This window comes from Dermacentor variabilis, chromosome 10, assembly GCF_050947875.1.
Source record: "Dermacentor variabilis isolate Ectoservices chromosome 10, ASM5094787v1, whole genome shotgun sequence".
In the NCBI taxonomy this organism is placed as follows: Eukaryota; Metazoa; Arthropoda; class Arachnida; order Ixodida; family Ixodidae; genus Dermacentor; species Dermacentor variabilis.
In genome coordinates, this window is record NC_134577.1 from 51,008,194 (window position 1) to 51,035,582 (window position 27,389).

The 27,389-nt window shown below is 47.9% G+C and overlaps 2 protein-coding genes across 3 annotated transcripts; both read right to left on the reverse strand.

Annotated features, from left to right (window-relative positions):
- Nucleotides 1-395: 395 nt before the first annotated feature.
- Nucleotides 396-16,617, reverse strand: LOC142559233 (neprilysin-1-like). The gene is made up of 6 exons (XM_075670861.1): nucleotides 16,348-16,617; nucleotides 13,217-13,360; nucleotides 11,532-12,664; nucleotides 9,930-10,141; nucleotides 6,375-6,727; nucleotides 396-799 (listed from the first exon to the last, which is right to left on the reverse strand). Exons 1-6 carry the CDS (start codon nucleotides 16,615-16,617, stop codon nucleotides 494-496), a joined length of 2,418 nt encoding a protein of 805 aa, XP_075526976.1. The 3' UTR covers nucleotides 396-493.
- Nucleotides 13,529-27,094, reverse strand: LOC142560533 (uncharacterized). 2 transcript variants are annotated; one of them, XM_075672709.1, is made up of 6 exons: nucleotides 26,840-27,094; nucleotides 26,233-26,398; nucleotides 23,099-23,321; nucleotides 21,031-21,331; nucleotides 20,199-20,479; nucleotides 13,529-13,591 (listed from the first exon to the last, which is right to left on the reverse strand). In XM_075672709.1, the coding sequence occupies exons 1-5, from the start codon at nucleotides 27,005-27,007 to the stop codon at nucleotides 20,204-20,206; spliced, it is 1,134 nt and encodes a 377-aa protein (XP_075528824.1). In that variant the 5' UTR covers nucleotides 27,008-27,094; the 3' UTR covers nucleotides 13,529-13,591; nucleotides 20,199-20,203. The 2 variants fall into 2 exon arrangements, with proteins under 2 accessions (XP_075528824.1, XP_075528823.1); XM_075672708.1 differs by lacking the exon at nucleotides 13,529-13,591 and adding an exon at nucleotides 18,834-19,469.
- Between the last annotated feature and the right edge of the window lie 295 nt (nucleotides 27,095-27,389).

The window sequence follows — 27,389 nt, forward strand, 5'->3', positions numbered from 1 at the left end:
AGCTGAAAATTAATGTCAGGCTTTAAACACCGGACGAAGCAGCACATTGTTAATTTACTTAACTTCGACATCAGCTCTTGTACTCAGAGAGAAAAAAAAGGAAACGATAATAGGAACGCGACAAATATTTTCCCACAGCAAACATTTTGGAAGTATGAGCAGTCATTCTCTGCGTAAGTGACTATTAATGCCGAAAATAAACCCTGCCAATATACACGACCGGCAACGATAATTCTCATTACAATACAAACGAACGCCTTCCCGCAGTCTGAATGTATTTCGTCCGAAAGGCTGTCGACACGACCTGCTGCGAAACACCACAAGTCTTAATGAGAAGGCAAAAAAAAAAAATGTAGCATAACGTTATCTTCCTGACAGCACGAAGTGCACCGAAGATAGCGTTCATACAGGAATTTTAGATTTGTCACAAGTATACAAAACTTGACCCATTTCGCTCAAAAGCCAAGTCGTCGTAGTCGTCAGTGCCATTCGGTCACAGCAGCATGCACCTCTGCATCGGGTTCATGGGCGACTGGGGCGGGCAGCCGAACACGTCGGCGAACTCTTTGACGTGCTTAAAGGCGGCGTCGCACTGCGCATGCGCGAAGCCGCCGGAGCGTGAGGTGCCGCCGCTGCAGCGCGTGAAACACGCGGCCACGAAGAACAGCTGGTCTCGAGAGAGGAACTCCAGGCCCTTGGCAGGATTGTCGTCGGACGCGCCGCTGCTCGACCGGTAAGCGTCCAGGCTCGTCTTCAGGGAGATGGGATCCAGGTATCGAGCCCAGCTGCTTTTATCGCGCTGCATACAGAAGCAGGATTGGCTGTGAAGAGACTCATTTGTACGACAAGTCTTCCGGTGACATGTGAAGAAGAAAATGACAAACATTACGCATATTCAGCTCAAAACTTGCGTGAAGCGACGTTTTCGTGAAGCGGTCACATAAACTCTGCGAAACAAAATGCGATGCATGCAGTTGTGTCATTTCCATCTCATGCAACGTGAAACCTCACAAAATATCTAGGTTTACGCACCGCACAGGTAGCAACTTTATTATTGTAATAAACATGCACTAGACGTTTCACGAGCTATGGTGAAATGGCAACGCCGAATCAGGCGAAAGCACAGCTTAAGACGTCGACGCTGCAATGTCACGTGGACGAGGGCCGTTCATTATGTTTGTCACGGCAAGAACAGTGGTGAGAAGCTTATGGCACAGATGAGGATACGAAACATGTGTAAGTACTTCTGCGGCTATCCAGTGGCACCAGAATGAAGAGGAAATATGGCGACGTTTAACTTCGTGAACACGGGTTATGCGCAAGCATATGGGTGCTTTTCCGGAGTTTATAAACTATGCCATCTTGCCTGGCACACCCGCGTTGTCGCAAGCTACCTAGCATGTTCTTCTCGAGTCTCCTGGACACGCTTAGCCCACGCCTTTTGTCGGTCTCATTCAGCTTGTGCCTAGCGCTTGCTGACAACTTCGGTGTCGGTCGATTCGCGCTCGGCCTGCCGCCGCTTGCGTTGCTGTTCCGTCCTTCTTGCTAGACACTCAGCCTCTCGACCGCCAGATCAACCCGGTACATTCATAGCGCACACAGAGTCCGTAGCAACCACGGTGGTAATAATTGCCAGAGGCGGTGAACCCAACGCGCCTCTGCCGAACCTCCTCCTCCACGACGTTCCGCCTAAAAGACATGTTTTTTGCCGCAATTGAACACTCACAAAAGGAAGACACATAAAGACAACACAGGCGGCACTTCCAACTGATTTATTTTGGGCTATGACCCAATATATATACATACACGCATGCGCTGGCTGTTCACAGATCTACGTTACCCAGCGGTCAAACAATCTTGTTTCTGATTTATAGAGCACGATAGATGTATCACTAATGCAATTTGTTCCTTTCTTCTTTATATAGTAGGCTTCCATCAGCTCACGTGCTGTTTGAAATCTACTTCTGCCAAGAATTCTAATCTCAGAAAACCGCGGTTTGCACATGCAGGCCTTGCAGTGCGCAGACAAATGTTCCACGCCATCTTTCATTAGATTTAGTTCGTGTTCCCTGGCTCGTTCATTTATGCAGCGTCCAGTCTGTCCTATATAGGACAGACTGGACGCTGCATCCTCCCCCTTCACCGCACGCTCCTCCCTTTCTTCCTCCGTGCGCGTTCCTCCTCTCCACATTCAGGTGCCCTCCTCCTTCGGCGCTCACTTCCCTCTCCCAGTTCGGCGGCCTCCGGCTTAAAGGGACACTAAAGCGAAACAATAAATCAGTTTAGACTAATGAAGCATTGTTTGAGAACCCTGCAGGTAGTCATTTCAAAAATTTTGTTTGATTATTAGATGAGAAAATGAAGGTCCAAGTATCAGTATTTGAATTTCGCGCCGAAACCATAGCGCCGGTACGTCAGCGTGACGTCAGGGATTCCAAAGTATGTTTTCGCATTTGGGCCGCGTTGGCTGAATAAAGGTTCCCGAAACTTGCCATGTTTAATATTTCGTTCCTTTAGAACACAATGTAGTCAATTTGTACCGCTATATATAATTAGTAGGCCCTAGAAGATGCCATCAAAATCCATGACGTCACAGCCCCCAGGTGCGGGAACTTAAGTAGGCATCGCCACCCGTATTTCGTTGTTGCGCTTTTTATGGCTTACCAAACGTCTTATCGTTGTAAGAGCGGTGTTTTTGGTGTTGTAGAATGGCAATTTACTGATGCAGAAGAAATCATTTTTCACTTTAGTGTCCCTTTAATCACGCCAATCGCACAGACAGCATGTCCGCTTGCGCGTAAAAGAAAATCTCCTACCTTAGCTTTTCGCCCGGCTCTTAACGCATATACATCGACAACACGTAAGTTTCGTAGTGGACACCGCCATCGTCCCAAAGCCTCTTTTGCAATGATGGTCTCCGAGACGTCGGAGCGCTAGGAAAACAGCACGCGCCGCCCCTTTTCTGAGGCCATGTTGCGACATGCGCAACGTCGTCCCTGTGCGCTGTCTTAGCAGTAGCACAACCAAGTGCGTTTACATACCCTGAGCCCCGAGCCCAGCCTGTTTTCTTTACTCCTTCCGCATTCTTTTATACGACCGGCGGTTTTCGTACCATATCTATGGCTGCGCAAAATCTAAATCTCTCTATTGCCTGCCGCGATATCTGAAATACTCTGAAATACATGCATTGACCGGAGTTGCGATTATTCCGGTACCATTCCACCATATTAAACACCCGGGATGGAACGGAAATGGGGTCACGGCATCAGTCGGGAAGATGCAATGGGAATGGAATGAGAGCCCGGGATTCTGGGGTGAAGTTGGAATGGAATGGGCAGATATTCATGGAGCACTAAATGTGATTTTAAGCGAGACTTCAAAGAGGGTGAATTTGCGGATTATAATAAAGTAGACTAGGTCAATTTTATTAAATTTCTCAATACTTACTCAAAACCGTATCTTCCGGTATCTACCAATAGGTGACTACCTCAGTCACGATAAAGATAAGCGACACAGTATTCTGCATTTCCGAAGACCTAGAAGCCTTTCTGCGTGGCAATGTTGAAGTGATATTAAAGACAGCATCTTTTAGTTGTGGAGAATTATTGTAGTAAGAGCAAGCGATTCGACACTGTATAGGACTGAGAGGGCGAGATAACAGGTGGTCAGAGAGGTGTGCTAGAAAATATGGTGGCCGTTAAAATGCTAGTGAGGTTTAAACAAATAATAGCGTCCTTAAGAAAAATATGTGAATGTGTTTCGCTTTTATTTTAGCCATATAAGCGACAGAATAATCTGGCTGGAGGCACGACACGCACACCGATGCAATATTATTTTTGTACTTTGCTTTACTCGAATAAATACTGTTGCATAAGTAGTACTGATTTTTGGATATGGCGGATGGATTTTATTTAGAAGGCAAACCTTGCTCGTATCGCCGCGTGCGATGTTGTCATGAACCGCCAAGCGTGTGAGCAGCTCATTTGACGCTCACTTCAGCGGTCACGAGTGGGTAGCTGTAGGCTAATAGTATTTGCCAGATCGCTGCACCTTGCTGTCTAAAATTATTTGGCTAAAGAAAACATTAGGCTTAATCCTAAATATAAGAAAAACTGTGTAAACACCACGAAACGAAAGTGCTTATGAAGGCGTCAGTCACTATAGAGCTTTCTTTTATTTTTTGTTATTAATTTGAAGAAGCCTAGAAAGTGACCGTGCCTTTGCTTTTTTCTTTTTCTTTTTATTCACTTGTTCTCAGGTGGGAGGAACTTCGAAAAAAAAAAAGGCACCAACCACATGAGAAGCTGCTGGTCCATTTTCCCGAAACTGGCATGTTTTGTAGATATGCGTGTATTATGGTCGCAACAACTGAACGCATTTTGTAATAACGCCACTTATTCGAGACTTCAACCTGCGCACCGAGCACACGTATCTACTGTCAATAAGAGTAGATATTTGAGATTACAGGCAACAACGCACTGCGAAGGCAAAATGCACTGAGCGCGTTTGCTTCTTTTGCGACGAAATAGTACGGATCATTATTTGAAACGTTGTTAAGACACTCAAAGTATGCTTTTCACTTACTACACACGCAAAGGCTCAAGTGTTAAGCAATTATAGAGAAATTGTTTCACACTTATTAAACTTGGAGGAACGGAATTTATTTACTATAAGCCACTGCAGGAGTGGGAATGATCCAACTTTAAGCATGCCGAGGAGTTAGAAGGAGTGGAATTATGGGAATCTCAACTCTCCGGAATGGAGTGGATGGAATGAAAAGGCCCACTTCGCAACTCTGGCGCTGACGTTCATCCCTCGGAACGGCGGCGAGTGACGAACAATCCCGCACGAATTGCGAACGATGCGTGTAACTTCCATGGCTTGCGGGTTCGGTTGGAATGCATGTTTACATTGGGGCGTGGCATCCATCCCCACATACGGCAGTGGATAAACTATTGCAGCAATGGTTCTTGTGCGACTAGAAATGCCCGAAAACGTTGCCCGCGTCTATTCACGATCCCCTGAAAAATGTAGATTATTCATTGCGTGTACGTTAGTAGGTACACCCGTGAGCAAAAGTATACGGACCAGGGATTGCGCGATAAAGCCGATTTTTTTCCCTCTGCCTGTGAACGCAATTTGACATTGAGGACTGCAGTCCAGACTTGGCATTGCGAAATTTCCAATGTACTCGTCAATTTCAGTTTATGCATGTTAAATGCAAAGAAATTTAGTTTTTTTCGGAGACCCTGTGGTCCGTGTACTATTGCTCACGTGTGTGCGTGAGACATGTTACGGTCAACGCGCGGGCAAATTATGAAGTGTGCGGCCTCATTAAGAGCTAAGCTGTAATTGCTGAACGATTGTTCGATGCCTGTTTAACATCGTTACGTGAAACACGTACCGGTTCTCCCGTTACTCAGGAAGAACAGAAGGAAAAATGCGAGGAATTGTTCACTTCGAGAGAATTGAGGCCACGTTATTACGGATAACGAGTAATGAAAGCTTGAAGTGTGTATAGGGTAAATACGAACTTTCGAAATTTCCGAATACTCGATTTCTTCCTCTATTCGTGCGTTATATGCGGGGCGTGAAGTAGGTTTATATGTTGCTAAAGTAGGAAACGTGTTCTGGGTAACGTACGATGAAAGGTTTGCTTGCGTAACTTACAGCTTTGTAAAGATTACCTGTTCGAGCGTTCCACAGCCAACAAGCGTATTTTAAGACCCACGAAGGAATTTTTCCAGATGTTCTCAAATAACTCAACGTGAACAGGGAGTGTATTATGTGTCATGGGCGGGCAAAGTTTCAAGCGCGTCAGGTGATTACGTGATTTGTAGAAAATGTTAACAATTTCTACAAAGCGCCATACGGCCGTTCCCAGATTCCTAGAAGAACTGTACGGTGCATTGAGCTCACGTTCGGCGGAAATATGCTATAGGTGATGAGTCAAGCAGGCTTAACGTTTCAGACCCAACTACAATTGTTGCAAATGATTTCTGAACTTCCTTTTACTGCGTGCAACGGGCGGCGTCTCGGGCTGCATCTTCAGCAAGCCGAAGACGCCACCCGAGTCCACGGACTTCGAGCCGCTACCTGAGGCGACCACAGTCAAAGATGCCGGACCATTCTTTTTAGTAAAGTTTTCCTCCTTCTTCTTCTTCTCATGGAATCAGATTCTGATTCTACAAGGTCGCACAGATGCGCTGTTTTCCTTTTTTTTTCGCCTCTATCTGCCGTCTCTCCGTTCGTATATACTATGCAGAGAGCAGCGGCGCGTGCAAGGTATGCAAATGTTACGATCACCGATTCGAGCGGTTTACACTCGTGGCAGCTGTTAGGTAACCCTCGCTGAAAGTTCATTCCGCACTCACCAAAGACGGAGAGCTGCCCTGCATGCACTTCAGGTACGTCTTGACGGCGGGGTCTATTTTGGACTTGGAGTAAGCGTACAGGAACAACTCGCCGAGCCCCTGCGCAACAAGGCTACCCACTCCGGCGTAGTTGAAGGCGGCCGAGGCCTTCGCGTCGAAGTATGGAAAGCTGAACGCGTACGGCAACAGGGACAGGTCCGGTCCCTGCGGTACGCTGCCGTTTTGGAGCACGTATAGCCGGAGCTTCTCAATGGCACTCGACAGCCGACTGAGTGTCGGGTCGGACAGAGCATCCCGCGGAAGCAGACGCCAGTTGCCCACCAGCGACTTGCCCATGTCTGGCTGGGGTCCGCCTTTAGAGACAACGACGTCAAGGAACACAGTGTAAACACCCCGTCGAAGCGAAACCGCGAATATTTTGCACCGCGCTAATCGCTCGAAAGCTCGTCATGTCAGACAATGCCTGACAGAGTGCCAATATTTACAGTTGTTTCCTTCCAGTGTATCCAGTTAAATACGTGTACCAGAATACCGCAGGCACTTTCCTCATCAATTACCAATTTCCGATACACTTCCTGATGATATATATATATATATATATATATATATATATATATATATATATATATATATATATATATATATATATATATATAATCACAGCCATAAGACGGCAACACATAACCAAGCCAAGGAAAGCATCCCACCCCACCCACTGTCTGCGAAATCAAAACTTCAGATGCGGGTGGGTTTTATAATTTTATTACAGAATACTGCAGGCCAACATGTGGCCCAGGCAGGAGTGTATTTGTTTACACAGTATTGATGCGAAATACAAACATCCTAAGGAGAAGGAAAAAATAATAATAAACAGAAAAAAACGTTGTCATAATAAAAACATCAATGTACAGTGCAAGGAAGTGCGTAAAGTAGAAATGAGAATTTTTGTGGAAAAATTAAGAGGGAAGAAAGATTTGCAACAAGCAATGCAGACTTATCAAGCTTAACGCAGCGAGGATAGACAACATCCTTCTTGACGCGCAGGATAACATGCACTAAAGCAAGCATACGCAACTACTTTTACAACAAATGCAGTTTTTCCGTGGCATATGGTACGTTTTTGGACAGAAATACATCGGCTGCCAGGGAGTTGCATTCGTTGATTGCTATTGAAAAAAAAAAAAGGAAAACTCGAGGCAGTTAGTGCTCGCAAAAATATGGGTTATCTTGCCGGAATTATGATTCCTAGTAGGTCTGGCTGATAGGGAATGGAGATAAGATGAATGATCAAGTTGTAACATTTCCAGAGGCGGGAAAGCAATTTTAGACGTGCTACCTTTCTTCGGGATTCCATGATGGCAATGGTATTTTCGTTCATCAAATGAGATGGGCAGTCACAACCTGCAGAGCAATTAAATATGAAGCGGGCGGCAAGTCTGTTTGTTTTCCCGTCTGTTAATGTTTATTTTCGTGAAAGGGTCCCAGACGACGCAAGCATATTCTAATCTCGACCTTACCAGTGTGTTGAACGTTGAGTTTCACGGGTGGAGGTGAGAGTTTCAGCGTGTTCCTTAGCAGACCGAATTTACGCCGAGCAGACGCACAAGCATTATTGATGCGTTGTGACCAGTTCAAGCGATTGTTGATTGTTACATCTAAATATTCAAAAGAGTCGGTTTCAGTGACTGCTGATTGGTTAATAGTGTATTGATATGGCAGAATATGTTTTATTGTTGTTTATGCGCAAAAAAACTGTTTTTCTTCATTAGGTTTCATGTCCCAGGTATCGCACTGCTCAGAAATCGCAGTAAGTCTCTTGTTCGGGATTACTTCGTCATTAGTATGGTGAATCACCTTGTAATGTATAAGCAGCCACCCGCGAACAATTTAATATTTACGCTATCGTCAGTGCATGCGGTTATATCATTAATGTCTACTAGGAAAAGCAGCGGTCCAATGTATAACAAAAGAAATTTATCGGATTGTGTGCATTTCTTACTTTTCCTTACGTTACCTTCATGTTCAAAGAACTAATAAGGCTTCAAAAACATTTACAGCGTGTTTCCACCTGTGTTAAACAAACTCTCAGAACGGAGACGCACTACGTTTAAAACATGTTTTACACTAGCCTGGCGTTTCTTGTGGGTTAAATGAATAGCAAATTGCCGGTGTAGTTTTGGCAAAAGATCGGAGTCCGAAGGTGAGGGAAACATAAGTTATCGGGAATCAATGCACGAAAGTCACCGTGCGCGAAGGACGCGGTGACGAAAGCGCTTCCGGAAGTGTTTTGAAGATTGGTCATTGATGCAGAAAATGGGCCTGCGGTATTCTGGCATAAGTATCTACAATGGAAGGTAACAATTACAGATTTTGGCACTCTGTTAGACATTGTTTTACCCAGAATAAGTGCTTGAATAGTACGAGTTGGCAAAGGGAAACCAAGGGCACACATTCGAAACCTCAGATTCTCGTGTTCACGGTATCTGACGTCCTCTGTCATTTCATAAACATAGAGAAAGACAGAATTGGAGTTTTTAAACCAGTTACAATAGAACATGGCCTTTACAAAGTAAAATCTTTTCGTGCGATTCACCAGCCGCTCAATGTGGAGGTCTGCAGCTACAGTGATGGTGCTTCATAACAACCTAGAAATTTTAATTATGTGTCAGATGGACAAGATCAGACAAAAAGAAGAATCAGGAGGAGACATGCTACTAATTTGGTGACTTTTATTTGTTTTATTTGGTTTTATTTGTATTTTTTGTGAGCGCTAGAGGTACTTCAATTCTGTGTTGCAGATTTTCTCTGAACCCAAATTTTCGCGTTTCTTTCGTGCCCCAACAGACATAACTATATTTCTAATAAAAAATTCAATTATACTTTGCATAACTATTTATTACGTAGTTGGTTTGGCAATGAGCCTCATAAAACCGTACGACAGTTTCTGACATGGCTTTTGATATGATATGGCGGGGTCGTGCAGGCGTTACCAAAGAGATTGCGCAGGTGTTGGCACCAAATTTGTAATAATTCACACTCGTCCAGACTGATTGACCGAGTTACTTTGATGTTACGAACCAAGAATGGGGCTCCGAGTCAGCAGTTGCCAGCACACAGGGTTCTCCGACGTGCACCTAAATCTAGCTGCAAGGGGGGTCTTACATTCTGCCACTCCCGAGATGTGGGCGCCAGGCGTGTGAATCAAATCCGCGACCACGAACTTGGCAGCAGAATGGCTAAGCCAATGGGCCTCCGCGGCCGTTCAAGCTAAATATATGTCGCGTAGAATGCATAATGCCATTGCGATTGCATAGCTGTATTAAAGTGGAAAGTTGGCCGAGTTGATATACATTCGTAATGGTAACAGCGCGAACAAGATGGCGACGGAGAGAAAGGACGAGCGCTCGTCCTGTGCCCTTTCACTCCGTGAAAGGGCACAGGACGTGAAAGGGCTCAGGACGAAAGGGCACAGGTCGCCGTCTTGTTCGCGCTGTTACCATTTCGGATGCACAGCTGAGCTGCAGTATTCCGAGATTAGGGGAAACGGTGACGCACTCGTTTGCCGGGTCCCGGTGCGGGCGTTGGCGCTGCCCTCTTCGTGCAGGTACTTGAGCGCTGTTCGCGTGGAGTACCAGTCGCCGACGATGGTGACGTTGCCGTCGTATCGACTCCAACTGCGAACGCGGCGTTCCAGGGCTCGGCGAACGTCCGCGACGACCGTCTCGGCCACGTGACCCGACTCCTCTGGCAGGAATTCGTTCCGGTACCTGAACGGCAGCTTCGTTTTTGTGAGCGTGCTCAGATTCTGGGCGCAGGACAGATATACGGCTTCCATCACCGCTGCATCGTCTCCAAACGGGTGGAGCAAAGCTAATGTAAAATAATTTTAGATGCCTAACAAACACTAATCTTGTTTTAATCTTGACTGATGTTCTTGGCTAGACGCCGACGGCAAAGAAAACCTGCTTCCTGAAGACACGTTCCAAATCTGACGGCATTCTGCGTTAATTGTTACCTGGCGAGAGCATGACACGGGTACGTAGCGTTGAAGTACGCGGTGGGAGTAGGTTGACACGTTCACTGTTAATAATTGTTACTTAGGGTAGCAATAATTGCAATAGACTGTAACAAACTTTCAATGTGACAATGGTAATATCAAAGCACAAAATGTAGAAAACAAGATCCTTGTGCATTTTTTTTTCTATGTAAGTTAATCGGCTATTGAAACCCGACGGTTTAAATAATTGTGTCACGAACATGACGCCTGGCAGCGAATGATGTCACTGAGGTTCGTGTTTCAGTATGCAAAAAAAAAGAAATAAAAATCCTTTCGACGGCACGTCCGACCGCGTTGCTGATTGTAATGAATTCAAACGAGTAGGTAAAATTTATTCATATTAAGATACCCCAGCACCAAGTATGCTTTGAATTATGCAGCAATATTTCAATTTCACCATTTCAAAGATCTGGCACCCTGTTAGATATGAAAGATCAAATAAATGAGATGGGAAAATCCGCATGCTCGAGGAAACTTGGTGGCAGGCAGAGCGACTACCTTGGCATGCGATGGTGCAGCGTTCGATACCCATACCAGAGTAAACTTTCGTTCAGAGGCGAAAGCTTTAGAAAAACCGTACAGGTTTCCTTTGCCGAAACTTTTCACGTGTACCTTAAACTATGTTTCATGAGTTGGTATAAAACTACGCGCGACAATGCGGCCCATGCGAATTTGTTTCGTTTATAGAACGTTACGTGAAAAATAAGCGTCTGCAAACACTACTTATAACTAAATACATTTCAAATAGATTGGTGTTTCACATAGCCATCTATGACCATACTTTAGGGCAACATATGTCCACGTGTGAAATTGCGCACCACATTTGCCCTTAACAAACCGTAGGTCATATGTGTAGTAATCTTATCATCGTATCGTAGCAATTATGTTGCAGCAATATTTAGCTTATATCAGTATTTGCATTTCGGTTAGCTAAAAATTTGTTAATTATTGACGTAAGCTCACAGCGAAAGTATTTGGGGTCGCTAAAGAACACACCAAGCAATGTTGGATACGCGCAGCGCATACATGATGTTTTTAAACGCTTGCCACAAGTTAGCTGAGACACCCGGTACTTCTATGAGCCACGCAAATTATCTTACGCGTAAATTGCCTCGTCGCCAACGAAGAGGAGCGTCTTGCTGAAGCAGTACGCGCCATGGCCGGCCCTTGCTTTTGACGGGCTGCCGTAGAAGTTGGCCTGCAACATCTGGTTCGAGAACAGCGCCGCCACCTGGACGGTGCCCCAGGAAATGAACATGTGCATGTTCTCCTCACGGTACTGCTCCCACTTCACGAGGAAATTGTTTACGAAAGTGGGATTATTGGTCACGAACACGATATCGTCATTTTTGCGCATCTTGACGCCGTAGTCACGCAAAGCGTCGATCCAAACCGCACGATAGCCCTTGGCCGTCCTGTACATAAACAAGTCACTGGTTGTCGCCTCGTTTCTTGTGCTCTCGTAGCTATCTAAAAGGCCCACAATGTCAAGTTCCGCGATGTGGGTATCCTCAAATGACACGATGTCTTCATCCGTAACGATGTCTCCTTCGCTCTTGAAGTTATATCTCAGAAAGTCGAAGTATCGTTTCCGAGCGCCAGGCGAAGGCTGGTGCTCCGCGAGCTTGGAACTTAGGCTATAGAACCATGGCGGTATTCGTAGGTAAATTTGCGTGTCCCTCTTGCGCGGCACAACCTCGAGGTCGAGGAGGCTGGCCCAGCGCAGTCTCACGGACGTGTAAAGGAGCGTCTTCACGACAGCCGGACTGCGTGCCCTGTGCGGCCAGACGATGCCCGCCTGTCGCAGCAGCGCCTTCACCTTCTGCAGCTCGTCGCACTCGCCCCTGCTGACGCACGCGCAGCTCAGGTAGAAGGCGGTCGCGCGCTGCATCGCGTTCTGACCGTTGGCCGGCACCGCGCTGTCCTCCGCCAAACGATACACCCGGCCGAGTGCTGCGAGAATGGTGTCCTCGCTGACGTTCAGGTCGTGGCCGCTGCGCCAGCCGTCGCAGACATAGCGGCTGAAGCTTTCGCACGGCTTGACCGACGAGTTGATGGAGGCGAGCAGCAGCCTGGAGTAGGCCTCGCACGCCGGCGTATCACAGGCGCCGTGGGTCCTACCGGAGCTCTGCCGAATCAAGAAGTAGAACAGCAGTGCCGCGAAGGCGAGCAAGATGAAGGCGAACACGGCGTAGGCCATCGGCTGCAAGCCACCCTCGGGCGTGTACAGGCACTGAAACAAATGGGAAACTCCGAAATGAGACGCACATGAGCTTGCGGCCGGGCGTTGTGGAAGCTTGAACAGTTTGGCTCTGGCGCCGTGCATACCCTTAAATTACGAAGAATACCCGTCCAACGAAAGCAGTCGTTTCTAAACTGCAGTTGCCAAGCCACGTGATAGCGGGTGCCTTCGTTGGCCTTCGTTATCTTCTCTTCGCAGTCCTTCACAATTGACAGTTAAATCATTGAACAAAAGTGCACTTGATTGCTATTTGATTGGCGGTACTTTTCACATGGTACGAGGTCGCCATGTGTTCCAAGGCTGCATTCACTCACTACACGCATTTCCGTCTGTCAGGCTTAACGCAACAATAACACGTGGGATACGATGGCGACGAAACGCCTTACACGTAACGAAAGTGGCCGTACGTCGAGCCGCATCGGTCACAGTTAGAACTCCAAATCTCCTTCGCCTCCGAACCTTCGCGCCGAATAATGAGTCGTTGCTCGAGTGCACCGCACAGGGCCGATAGTGGAGCGGTGCAGGCGGACTAACATAGCTCACCATGAGTGGATTCTCCCAAGGCCTGCCCGTGTCATGGGGATCTATCACCGCCACTCTCACGGGTGGTTCCGGGATCTCTGAGCCTTGTGTGCCTGGAGCTGGCTCGGCTGCGCTCTCAGGTGTCGTGTGCTGCTCGGGTAGAACCTGCTGGCCAGCGACTAGAGTCGCGGGAGTGTGCGGTACCGGAGTCGGTACCGTACTCCGTGTACGACTGCGACTTGTTGGTAGCGATCTTTTACCCTCGCCTTCGCGACCAACGGTAACCATGTTCTGGTTGGCCGGCCCTGACCCGACCGGAGATTCGGTTCCACTTTTCGGTCTACGAGGTGTCGTTGCTCTGGAAAGCCGGTCTTGCGGGGTCACTGGCGTGGCCTCCTGGTCGTAGCAAAAAAAATCGCCGCACACTGTTGCCAGCGCTGGAGGAAAACTTTCTCAACCCGTTTGTCACACAACCACCTTAAGAAGGCAACCCAGTGCTCACGTACGCTGTGTGTGCACACTCAACACATTAAATACAATTTAGCGAGCCTTGCATTCCCGAGTGCTTGACTAACTCATCAGTGCCGTTGCGCTGATTCCGTGTATAAATCAGAATTCTCAAGATTTCAACTGCGCCTCGTGAATCGTCACTAAATATTCCCGCCGTCTTGTTTCATAAGACACCCTTGTTTCTTTTCATTTCTAAGTACGCTACTACATATGATCCCTGCTTCGCTAGAAACACGAAAGCCAGCACCGTATGCGTCTTTTCTTCAGGTCTTCTAGGCTGTCCTCTATTTAATGTGACTTACCACCTCGCCCTAGGTTCGAGCCTTGTCCCTCCCACAAGGTTGCGTCTCTTTCGTTATCCATTTGGCTTTTGCTCACCACAATCGTAACGTACCGGTTGACGCCTGGTATTTATTTATTTATTTATTATTTATTTCAAATTTCCAAGTGTAGGGGTGTAAACGTGAGTGCACGGAGCACGCTCTGTTTTCGAACGTACAATTCTAGCGAAGAGCGAAATCCCGGAAAAATAGGCAGTAAGATCATCTAGGCGCGCGTGTAAATCGTTAATGGCTTTTGTCGATCGTTTTTCACCGGCCAATCACTGTTATAATGTAATCGCTCAGCGAAGGACGCGCGTTAATGTATCGGAACTCCCTCGAATGTTCTCTACGTTTCTATACAGTGAGGAATAGCCCTGTCTCACCAGATCGCGTGCGTGACGCGAGCAGTGTTGTGCATTCTTGAACGCATTTGCGAGCACAAGCGATTACGCTGGAACCTAGGAGCAGCGTTGCCATTTTTTTCTTTGAGTGTGTCACCAAACTTAGACGCAGAAGTCATTAAAGTTTCGCGAGATCTTGCTGTAAAGCCACTGTCACATGAACCGTATATAGCATGAATTTTCAATATTGTAGGCGCTTTGGAACAATTCATTATATGGGCGAACACGACGTAACGCATCAACCTAATCATTTCACTTTCATCTATAGTGTCCGTGTAGATGATTAGGAATTGACGTCGAACTTAAAAGAAGGGTGTAGCGGAGGACCTTTACTTCACTAATTGAAATGAAATTGTTGGGTTTTGTGTGCCAAACCCGCAATGTTACTATGAGGTACGCCGTAGCGCGGTATTCCGAATTAATTTTGGCCTCCTGGGGTCTTTTAACGCGTACCAAAGGCGCGGTACACAGGCTATCTTGCATTTCGCCCCCATCAAAAGGCGGCCATCGCGCCCGGTATTTGACATCGCGCCCTCGACCTTGGCAGCGTAACGGCATATTATAGTCGCTAAGCCACCGGGGCGGTCTTACTATAGTTACAGACATTCGGACGGTTATAAGTGAAACTATGCTTCTACCCGCCTTGTAAGGTTTTAAATACCCCCAGCACGGTTTAAGAAAGATATCACAGGTAACCCGGCTTTCCGAGGGCTATGAAGCACTTGTTCTACGTTATGCCCGAAATTTCTATACTTGTCGGCATTCGTTGAAGAACGTCGATAATCCACGACGACACCCGTATCGTTATCTTAACGCGGTGATATTTACGCGACCATTATAAAGGTCAAACACTACGTTACTGCTCCTTTATCCCCCCGATTATCCTACACATTATTGATTTGTACCAAAGCCGTGCGGAGTGGAAGCCGTGCGTGCAGGTTCCCGAGGACCAACCCAGTCGCTCCGATATGTACGCCTTTCTGCAGCTGATCTAAATGCTGTCATAAAATTCACTGCAGTAAATTTCGATAAGTTATACTGCCACGCTTGCGAATGACCTCCAATGGAATGTATTTACTAAAACAATACAGTGCCAACAGCATTTGGGCAATGGGTTTAATAAAGAGCGCAGTTGAAATCCTTCGGCGCAATTAACCACAGCGTTTGGTCACAAAGCCCACACGCCGTACCGCCTATTTCTTCTGCCTATACCTGTAGATATTGAACTTTAATGTATACTTTAGAAAGCCACTTAAGAAGCAACTTTCTGTGCAAGCAAGTCACCAATCGTTCTGCCATGTCGTCAAGAAATGTCGCTGGTCGCTGTATAGAAAACATTTGTCGCTAAACAGACCGAAAACGTCGCTGAATATGGAGACAAAATTGCTAAAATTGCAACACTGTCGTCGTTCTGGTCTGAGTGTTACTTGTTTCGCTCGACATAAGTTCCAACCTCGCCCAATGAAAAGTGAACTTCTTAGGGCGCACATCTGGTCGTGTCTCAGTCACCGTGGCGTAGCTAGGTCGTCTGGCACCCGGGGCCCCCTAAGCTCTTCTGTTACACTCTCCCCCCTCCCCCCCCCCCCGTGTGTAGTCGAGGAAGGCGAGGATATCGACAATTTTCGGGTGTCTTCAGACGTATGTGACACCCCCCCCCCCCCCCCCCCGTTGCTACGCCACTGCTCAGTCATCCCCGTCACGGCAACATGGCAATATAGCTTACACAGAAAATTTCTTCACCGGGTTCTCCTATACAAAACGGGATATCACAGCGTTCGCCAATGATCATAATTGCGGTGACCAAGTGCCCCTAACAAACGCCGGTTCCGTAAAGGTGAAGGGACGGGACGTATGAGAACTGCGTGAATCAGGCCTAAATAAAGAGGCCAGGTAAAGCTACATGTCGAAATGAATTCACCTTGCCTAGTTCGCCAGCTGTTGCCTTGCGAACCGTGCCAGGTTGCTCGGCAGACCCTGAAGAGGCACGTTCTCCTCGCGGCTTTCCCCGTTCCAGGTGTTGCTGCTGGCTCGAGCGTTTCGATTGGTTGGGCGTCGACTTTCCTGACTTCGAGGACGCCCTCCTGGACTCCGGGGTCTTGAGTGAAGCCTTGTCCTTGATTCCCGTTTCGATGGCGTTTGCGCTCTGCGGCTGCTGCTTAGGAGTCTTGTCTGTTGGCTCAGGTTTCATGGCGCTTGACGTCTTACGTGCGTCGATCACAGTGCCGAAGTCAGTTTCGACGAAACCTTGGGTTGCACTGAAGCCGTTGTCGCAGAGCTGTCGACAGCTTCAGATAGCTTTGCGGTGAAAACTACGATGGTTTCGATGATGGAGGGCGCTCGAGCCAGAGATTGCTTCTGCTGCACGGATCACGTGATCACGCGCTCACGTTGCGGGCTTGGTCAGAGAACAGTGGCGATGTTGATTATTTGAAAGACAGTGGCGCATGTGAAGCTTTTGGCGGATGACTCGTTGGGGATGTGTGCAGTGTCGTCCTCGTATGAACTAAGGGAGATTGGCGAGGAATCGGGTGGAGTAAAAAAAATGCATTTGAGGGATTAAAAACGATGATCCGGTCGATTGTAGTGATAAATGAATGAAAGCAAGTGGGTGAATACGTGTTATTGAAGAATAAGACGGGCCGCATTTTAGTTTGTTTGAACAGAGAGAGAGAGAGAGAGAGAAAGAAACTTAAGGTCATTGAGCCCTGCGATGGTGGATGATCAGCCAAGCTGTAAACATCGTGGTAAGAAAACTTGTAAAGATTTTATTGAATCGCTCATTCTCACTTAGTAACGACAGTCACAACGGCTTTGTGGTCGCTATGATATATACTGATCGGCATGTATTTTGATATACACTGATCGGCAAACGCGTTCTTTGATAATGTCAGATCGATGCACGTACGCCGCTGGGTGGTCGGTTGGGGCCAGGTCGGTGTGGAATCACAAGCGATACGTCTGCAACACGAAACGCGTGAACTGCTCCCTTCTTGGTCCCGGCACATCCACACTGAAATCGCCGACGACGTCCACAGGAGTAGTGTCATCGCAACTAACGTACTCAAAGCGAGTAGCCATGAACCTTAAGGCGCTGCGGGCCGGTGCATCTTTTGCTTGCTTACGGGCGTATTAGCCTCTGATGATGATAGCTTGTGTGTGCACACGCATGCAGCGGATTTCTGTCACGAAGGCTCCCCGCAACCGTCAGCGAAGGCGGTGGCGAAACGCGACACGGTTTCACCAGGATCCCATGAATGAGGCACCGACGACATACCACGAGATAAAAAACTACTACAAGCAAAAAAGGCGAATCTACCCGTCTCCAAACGCAAGCCTCACGCGAGCGCAAGCCTCAATCCTGCGTCGAATCCAAACTAAGTCGTTCCCCAGCCCACATTGGCTGGCCAACGGGCAATGGAACCCCAATATGTAAAAACTGCACAAATCAAACATTGGCTACCCAAAATCACATTCTTTGGGGGTGCGAGGGCTTACCCCCTCCGAGGTCGCTCCTGCCAGCTCCCTCACAACAGACGTGGGAGGAGCTGCTCAGAACGCCGGATGAAAAACTACAAAAAGCCCTCGTTGCCTGGGCCGAAAGGGTCGCTCCTCGTGAGGGGCCATCCTAGGACTCGGGCCTGCCAGATAACTGTGCAGAATCTCAATAAAGTTGTTACCACCACCACCAGAACGTTAACTTGACCTAGTTGATAATGCATGAAGTTAAACAAGAAACAGAACAGGCAGAGGGAAATCTGCGCACACTTTCCAACGCCAGGCGCTGTAGGGAGAACACACGCAGCATTTAAGTAGTACTGCCACTTATTCAACGGCAGAAGGAATCTTACCTTCCGGTACAACGCAAGCACAAGATTATTCCGGCGCGCGGCATGGTTAAAGTTGCTACGAATCTCATTGCTTTTCCAAAATAAGTTTACTTCTTCTTCCATTACCTTCGAATTTCTTCTCTTTTTTTTCATTATCGCTCAGGAGATGCTTACAGGAGGCGCCGACAAAGGTAACCTGGCTTTTCTTTTTCATTCAAAAATAAGGCAAGAGACAGGATCATGCATTACACTGAACAATCAGCGTCGAAAATGCGATCTTGCTGACAAACTTGAGCAAGAACGAGACAACAGTAAGCGCGATATCTTTGCTCCGCGATTTCAAAAGGAAAGCAATTCTCTCTAGACAGTGTAGTTCTGCAGTGATCTAGGCTGTCTAGAGTGCCGACTAGACAGTCCGCTCCATTCGCGTGCTTCGCGCAAGAATCTACTTATTTACTCAACATAAGCCAGGTTGCCTCCTTCTGTGTATGCTACTCTTGCTGAAGGAGCTTTCGCACACACGTGATCCTCCCCTGTCTACTTCGGATGAGAACTCTACAGGACCATACCCAAAGTGCACTTGAGAACTTCCAACTTTATTCCGCCAGAGAACAATACAAGAGCACAGCTAACACTGACTGCGCCACAGTAACGAGCAAGACAGTTGACAAAGACTCTAGGAAAAAGCAAGTTGGTGCACTGACTTTCAAACGGACGTACAACCAGCAGCCCGTGTCAGCTGTGCGAAACAGACGTTCAATACAACATCATTACAGCGCGAACGTAATAAATTCCGCGTCAACTCGTAAACATTTTCATGGACATGAACTGAGAGCCCTGTACTGACAGCTGACACAGACCGCGTCGACTGCAGGAAACGGGCGTCTCTCAGAACAGCGTAATACAAGAGTGATAGGCTGAACTTCGACCCAAGAACGCTTCCGTGGACGTCGCCATGACTGGTTCAACTGACCCGTACTTGAAAGCACAATTGCTAAAACAAAGTACAGCTGTTTAACCACATATATGCGAAATTCTCGCAAAAGTATAACGTATCCGCGAATTTGTTAAGTAGGCAAACAATCGATCGAACGTCGCTGATGCGCGGTTCCCTTTATGGCAACCTCTAATTTACATATCATATACAATTCAGACGGCGCGGTCGGCGGCCGGCGTAGGGCCTGGTGACGAAGCTCTGTCCCACTTGCGATACCTGGAGAAAAACGACCGTTATTACCATTTTGAGTGAGGAGAAACGGGAGAACCGGAGAGGCACTGTAAATCTCTCTAAACAACATCCTTAATGTTTGCGATAATATATTCGAATGTTCAATTTTGTTCATTCGAAAGATTTATATCCACAGCTCGTCCCGTCAGCTCATGAGGCCATCTCAAATCTGACGAAATGAGCGTCACGTCACGTTACGCACGTCATCTGAAACTATAGGAGTCAAATGCTTACAACAGCAAAATATCACCATGGCTTCGCAATGTGCACGTATGCTACATCTACAGGTGGACGAGGCAGTATAGAAGTGTAATGGTATGCGTATACGTGCATGCATTTGCAGAATGTGTGCTGTGTCACGCATGCGTGTAGACTTGCCACAGCGCGAATTTCACCAATAGGTAAAAGCGGCGCCATTTCGATGAAATAGCAATTAATACGCTACAAATGATGGTAGTTGGCCCTAGATAGTGTTGTTACAGCATTCACAGTGCATTCCTCCCCCCCCCCCCTGAAAATTGTGATAAAATCGTGATATTGCGATGCTGCGAAAATTGTGAGAAGATCCAAGTCTGCGAGGGTTATCGCCTTCCCTTACGGTAAAGAAACGCAGTTTAAACGTAAAAGAAAAAAGTATTAAAAATGTGCATATTTACGCCACCACATTTAGAGCGCGACTACCGAGATCTCACAGCCCGGACGTACACCACTCACCGGGCTCAGTCGAGCAGCTTGATGAGCAGCAGGATCATCTTGAGCCTGCTCATGGGCGCGTACTGGCCGTCCACGTTGAACTCGGTGGCCTGGTTCGCCAGCGCCGGCACGGAGGGGAAGTGGCGCTCGAACGCCTCCAGCTCGCCGAGCACCTCGTCCTGGTTGCGTGGAAAGACCACGGCGATGGCGTCGTCGGTGGAGCCGAATTCCTCGCTCAGCCGGCGCATGAGTGGCTCCAGCTGGCTGCTGGGCATGACGCTGAAGACAGCCGCCGACGTCACCTGCCAGGAGGTAGTACAACCGAAATGGGCCGGGTGTTTTCACTGCAGCTCGCAACAACGACGACCAAGAATCAGTGTTTAATGTGTCCGTGCACTTGAGTTGGGGCGTTCAGACTAAACATTTTGTCACCTTTAGGTGTGTAAATCAGTTTGTCGCCAGATGAACAACCTCCGGGTGCTAACACAAGCACCCTTATCTGAAAGGGTCCGCGGCTGAGGTAGAAGAGAAATGAAAGAAAAATATCGTCCCCAGCTCGTCGTACTTTCCGCCGTTTATGAGTCGTAAAATGGCAGCGAGCTAGCCGGTAATGTTAGCGAGCAGCTACTCTGCAGAAATTATGAGAAGTCCCTGCCCTCTAGTATACCTACCCCATTAGTGATGTGAGCTCTCCATCGTACCCACTACAAGCGGTCTTGGCTCTTTGCGCGTAACTGAGTGTGACCGTCATTTGCTCATTGCTGATGAATATCTAAGGCACGTCCTTCGACCTGGCTGAATTTTCAGCGGAACCATTTCCTTGGAGCGCACCATTCGTCCCGATCGCCGATACCTGCACGGTCCTGCCGGTGGCCTCCTCCGTGAAGAACGAAGTGACCGCGTTGCCCTCGATGTTGGCCGCGGTCACGTGCAGCGCCTGGAACACGAGCACGCCGGGGAGCACGTTGTGAAACAACGCACCTCGCTCGCCTCCCGACGCCAGACGCGGACGGCGAGGCCACGGGCGCAGCGGTGCCACCGGGTTGGACGGGCCGGGCAGGTCTGCAGCGAGGCCCGGTGGCGGCGCGGACGGCGCGTCCAGGCCACGGGGTCGCCACCGTTCGCGGTTCGAGCCAGATGTCGAAGAAGACGGCCTGCAACAGTATTGAAGCGTTTTGCTACTTGGTCAAGCTACTTGCTAGTCCTTTTGCGAAGTCTCTTTGGTCTCTTGCAGAGACGACCTCAAAGTCGTCTTGTAGAGTATTTCAAGACGGCTTGTCCTTTCAGGCGCACCCTGTTCCAAGCGGCTGAAGTCGGACGTGTTGGCTACTTTGCCGTACAAATGGACCTTTCGTCCAAGGAAGATAACGCTTGTCAACTGAACCCTATATATTTCTTTTTCTTTAGGCCTCCTGATGCCGGCCTCTTGCTTTATTTTTACTGATCTGATGGCAAATAAAATCATAATAACATCAGCTGAAGGAGTGCATAAGAAACTACTAACATTGGCCATCATCTGAACTTTCCAGAGAAGTTGCGGCATTCGGCGGGCTCAGCGATTCATCGCATTCGTGGTCGCAGGGATAGAGCGTGTTCAAATCACCACTGGCTGCTCAAGTTCACGTATCGTGCGCCGACACTCGCCTTACGTGTTGTGCGAGTGTGGATCCTATCCAGGCATCAGTGTGCCAGTCCTGGAGTGTGAATGAACGTGCCTCGCAAGTTGTGTTTTTCTCGAAATTCTCGTAAAGATTCATATCCGCGTTGCTGCAGATACTATTGCTGACAAGCAGAAAGGCGCGCACGTTCACGGGTTGAGATATCCCGTCACACAGAGTGATGTGGCGAGGAGTGGAAGCCTTGTTGAATTTCTGTTTAGTAAACACGCAATTCAAGCAGCTCATGAATGAGCCCCATTATTGTTGTAAATCCCATTATACTTGCTTTGTTTCCTGTATTCTGCATTACGAATAAAGGACATCATTAGTAGCCAAATACAGCGCAAGCTCTTTCGCGTATCCTTTTCAGTACCTTACCTGTACATACTGTAGAGTCAACTAGTTCTGCCGTGATTTTACCTGTTAGCCTTTAAGCAGATGCATAGATAAATCAAATGCTCGGCAGTGGTGTCAGGCATACTTGGTTTTCTTTGGTCAAGCGACGTCAAAATTCGGAATATGGACTGAGGTGTGACACGCCCTCCCCCACATTAGGCAGACCTTGTGACCGCTTCAAGACTTTAGGATAGCTTCAGGCGACCGGCGGGACTGTGCCACATTTTCTCGATTCTAACGAGCACTTAGTTCTACCGTGCCCTTAATTGTAACGCAAACATTGACCCAACTAACCAGATTTTAACGTCGACTTGACCTTTAAGTTTACTTAATCTTAACGTAACGACAAGATTTTTATTGTAGAAGAGACAGCAACAATTTTTTTTTATAATTTGATGTAAGTTTTATTGCATTACAGCCACAGCGGGCAGGAGATCGATCATCGTCGCTGTGGGACGCCTCCTTATCATTATTCCGTAGCTTCTCATGCTCGGTTCCCTCCGTGGCATTTTAAATGAATTTCGCTTTGCCGGCGATGGTAGCCTAATGAGCTTACAAAGCAGGCACAAACGATGTCGCAGCTACCGCGCCCCCTCCCGGCTGCAGTGTACGCGTGGATTGGATTGCGGCTGTTTCGAACGACAATGACAATAGCTGGCCACTATCAGTCTTGTGTTCCGTACCCCGTTTAGACGCACTGGCCGTGTTTCTGGGAAAAGAAGTGCGCGACAGAATCGAGTAGATACGGTACTGGTCTCCTTCTACCACAGTACCATCATCCACTAGGCTGCGAGTATTTGAGAGACATCAGGCTCAGTTATTTTGGGGCCCACATAGGGCATAGCGGTAATTACCATGACTACTCACCCGGGGATGGCGCCATCCGGTTGTTGCCACGGCTGGTCATCGGCCTCTTCGGAGGTGGTGGCTGCCGCTTCCGCGGACACGTCTTCCTCGACGCGGAACAGGAACTCGCCGAAGATGCCCTCGTGCGTGGCGTCCTCGGCGTCGTTCACGGTTGGGACGAGCTCCAGCTTGAAATACACGATGACTGAGCCCGGGGGCAGGAACTCGCGCAGGCGCTCCACCACTGCGCGGGGACAGCAGGTCTGGTGCTTGTTCAAATGTTCACACTTCACTGGAACTTCAAGCGTCGAGTTTCTCCTCGACTGATAAAAATTTCCAGTGAAGAGCTACTCATCTCAATGGGAAATACTAGTAACGCAGCTGAATACTGCGAAACGGCAAAGACGTCAGAGAAACCATACACATGGATGGGCCGCCTGTAAAATTTTTTATTGTTAATTATCACGCCTGTGCACAACGTTTTTGAATTATGCGCTGGTTCCAATTAATGGTGTACAATTCAAACGGAAATCAGCCGATTGCTATTCGCTTTGTTCCGCAGAGATTTCCGCAACTGTTTTGCAATGATAAGCGTAATATGGGTTATTTCCCCCGAGTTACAAAGCGTCCGTCAAATGACAGCAAATTGTTCATTGCAGTAATGATTTCTTGGCAGGCATCGCCGCGATATGGAAAGCTGTAGAAATAATCGACGATGACTGTCTAAGTAAGGGGATAACTGATGTGGGCCGCAAAGAACAAATGGCGACACTAAAAATGCTTGAGAAGTACGCGCTGTTTTTTCATAATACTATACAAAAGTTTTAAAAACCGCCAGTTACAGATAGCACAATTCTAATCCTTGAACTAGATTACTCGAAGAGGCGGACCTCAAACGAGAAACCAAAATGCGTAATTGTCTAAATAATAAATTTAACTAGTAACGCTTTTACTATGATTACTTAACAGCTATTGCAATTTACAAATTCTATATGGTGAGTTTAACGAATTCCGAGTATCGTACCGGCTTTGATGTCCTGTTGCACTGTTGTTCTATTTACAAACACCGTTTCATGCATTGAAGCACTAAAGTAACTGGAACGCCAAATTTCGTCACCCGTTATGGGAATGAATAGCTCGAAAGTGATGTCTCCCTGGGAATTCTTTCCAATTGCATAAGACTTGCCAACTCACCGGCTAAAATTCATAAATCCCAATATGTGCCGTAAAGCAATCAAGAAAAAAAAATTCAGCGAATTTTCGATAATTCGTTGTTTATGCACTTCGATTTCGTGCGCAAGTAATGCCTCTAGAGTAATCTACCTCAAGGACTAAAATTGTGTTATAAGCCACAGATGATTTTTTGTAATTGTGTACAGTCTAAAAAATGCATCCAGTATATTGGCTAGCGTCGATAAAATGTTTGACGGTAGCGGCACAAATTATGTTAGGTATGTTTTGGTGCGGACGACATTCATTAAAGTGTGACAATGACATTGTTACGTCAGCCGGCGTTACGACAATATAACTGGCGGCACCACACCGACGGCGGTGTGGCATAGACCACGTGACAACAGAACCACAACGGCATGACGAAGGCGCGATGACATCGGCATGAAACGGAATGACGACAGCGTGATGGCGAAGACGGCACCACAACGGATGCGCACCTCCCCTTTCTCCTCCTCTCGTTTACTCCCCTCAGGCCCGATACTCCTCTGACCATTGAATTTAAGAGCAAGCTCGGGGCAAGACGACTGGACAGGACATGCTCACGAGGTTATGACGCCGAACGCGCCACGCTGCCGTCAGGAGGTGCTTCGATAGCCCAGCTCTCCACTGCTACGAAGAAACGCGACAGCGCCACCGCCGATCTCAGACATCGGCAACTTAAGACGCCGCAAAGCTCTCACGCGACAGCACGTACGTTTCAAATTGGTACGTCTCTGAATGATACGTCTCAGAGTGATACGTCTCAGAGTGATACGTCTCAGAGCGATACGTCTCAGATTAATACGTTTCATGGTGATACGTTTCATGGTGATACGTCTCAGGGTGATACGTCTCACAGAGTGATACGTGTCACAGAGTGATACGTGTCACAGTGATGCGTCTCACAGAATGATACGTCTCAGAGTGATACGTATCAAAGGGGTACGTCTCAAAGTGGTAAGTCTCACAGAGTGATACGTCTCAGAGTGATACGTCTCAAAGTGGTACCTGCGTCTGAATTTGCTAAAAATTGCACAAGATAAGACTTCAAACAAGAGTATACGACAGCACCTGTCCTGTCATGTATGCTAATTAGTCCTCTTGTTTTGTGCCAATTCCACCAAGATCAACCTGCACCAACTAGGCCAACAAGAAGTCCTACTCAGCCTAGCATTAGCTCGATCGGATACAGGGTCGCATGAGGGCACATGCTTGCAGCGGAAGAAGTCCGCTGATCAGCACGAAAACAGGCGAAAGAAACGAAGATAGTTGTTCGCTTTAGTACGTTAGTTGTTCCCACCTAGCCTCCACAGCTTGCGAGCTGTCGTGCCATTCCCACCTTTGTCGTCGAGCCAGCTAACACGGTTCCGCGTCAATTTCATAATCACGATAATGAGCCGATTTGTCTCCACTGCAGGGTGAAGCCCTCTCTAGCTTTCTTCAACTACCTACCCCTGTCCTATTCATAAACTGACTCCGTTTTATGCTTGTAAGTTTCCAGAACTCATGGCCCCACCTAACCTTGCGTCCTCCACTTCTGCGTTCTGTTGCTCTAATAGCCTTGCCCAAAACTGCTCGTCCTAATCTAAATAAAATATTAGCCGCACTCCCTCGCTTTCCCATCAACACAGCTGTCTTCCTGTCTCCGAGTTACGCCTGATATTTTTTTTCCGTTCCAAGGCTGTTATAGCGGCCCTAAGGTTCTTAGGTCTCATTGTTAACGTCGCTTTGGCTCCCTACGCTCTGAAAAACAGAATGCATTTATCATACATTTTATGTTTGAGTTGTTCCTATAATTCCTTCCGTCGCTCACAAGCAACGTGGCAATCGGTTTGACGGCCAGTTAGCGTGCCGCGTTATTTAAACACTACGCGCCCGACGGTAAGCTCCGGAACTGTCACGATTCCAGCACTCCCGCGGCGCCATATATATAAGTTGCGTACCTCGCTTGTCCTCACCGAGGTCGACGTGGTGGGAGAGGAACACCAGCGACGGTCGCAGTCCTGCCATGCGCGCGATGTTTCGGAAGCGCGAAAACTTGGAGCAGAAGATGTCAACGCACACGTGCGAGCCGCCCAGCGCTGAGGCGAGGGCAGCCCGCTCCGAGTCCTGCAACGGCGCGCTCACGTTTTCACTGCTGCTTGCCGCTTCTTTGAACTATCACACGTGCTTCTAGTGCTCCACATCCAGTTTCACAGTATAACCTCGCATTCAGCAGTGTGTTTACCGATCCTGAGCTCTGACGCTCAAAGCTGGGCACAAGACGCTGTGACAAAAAATGAGTGGTGGAGGTGGAGAGAAGTAATACTGCAATAGTATACAACGCTGGTCCTCCGACGGCAGAATACTACTACAATACATACTCTAAAATTGGCACTTCTACAATGCTGCTCTAATAATGTAGCCGAGCTACGAGAGTGCGGTCGCAGTCAGCTAGTGGCCCCACCTGCATGGCTGCGAAACGGTGCCATTATGTTATACATATCCGTAGGCTGCTTCATGGCTTATTGCTGGATAATTGGTCGCAGAAACGGAAGCGACGTGGCTCACCGGCGTGCAGCAGACGGAGACCGAGACCAGCTTCCTTCGCAGCAGGGACAGGGCGACCGACTGCCACAGCCGGTTCACCTCGGCGCACGTGAAGAGCTCATCGGTCTCCAAGTAGTCGAGGACGCTCTCCACCAGGAAGTCCCTGGCGGCGAAGGGGCTCTCCTCCATGGCGCGACCGGGGGGCTGGTCTCTTCCAGAGGTTCCAGCGGGGCAGAACGCGGCCGCACTCCGCGTGGCGTTTTCTTCTTCTCTGAAGGTGCGCACGAGCCTCGCGAGGTCATTCGCCCAGCTGCTTCTTCTTTTCAAGTTGACTGGAGTCGTAAAAGCTTCACTGTTATATGTTCTCATTAAATATACTGATTATCTTTTTCAAATATTTTCATTTTATTTATATTATCACTTAAATTCTGAATTCTGCGGCCAATTCCCATCGTGGTTGTGTGCCACGTTGAAAGAAAATCAACATCAACAAGCTGGTGATGGTGTTGAGTCGAGAGGGATTTCCCAATAGCACGCTTGGCCGGCATTTGCGTCGCCTGAGCGTGTGATG

Excerpts from the sequence above, each read along its gene's own strand:
- LOC142560533 (XM_075672709.1), bottom strand. The coding sequence starts at position 27,007 with ATGGAGGAGAGCCCCTTCGCCGCCAGGGACTTCCTGGTGGAGAGCGTC. Across the intron at positions 21,332-23,098 it reads CCGGATGGCGCCATCCCCGG|GCCGTCTTCTTCGACATCTG; the intron begins GTGAGTAGTCAT and ends ATACTGTTGCAG. Across the intron at positions 20,480-21,030 it reads CCACCGGCAGGACCGTGCAG|GTGACGTCGGCGGCTGTCTT; the intron begins GTATCGGCGATC and ends ACCTCCTGGCAG.
- LOC142559233 (XM_075670861.1), bottom strand. The coding sequence starts at position 16,617 with ATGAAACCTGAGCCAACAGACAAGACTCCTAAGCAGCAGCCGCAGAGC. Across the intron at positions 13,361-16,347 it reads CAGCTGGCGAACTAGGCAAG|GTTCTACCCGAGCAGCACAC; the intron begins GTGAATTCATTT and ends GCTGGCCAGCAG. Across the intron at positions 12,665-13,216 it reads CTTGGGAGAATCCACTCATG|TGCCTGTACACGCCCGAGGG; the intron begins GTGAGCTATGTT and ends CATTTGTTTCAG.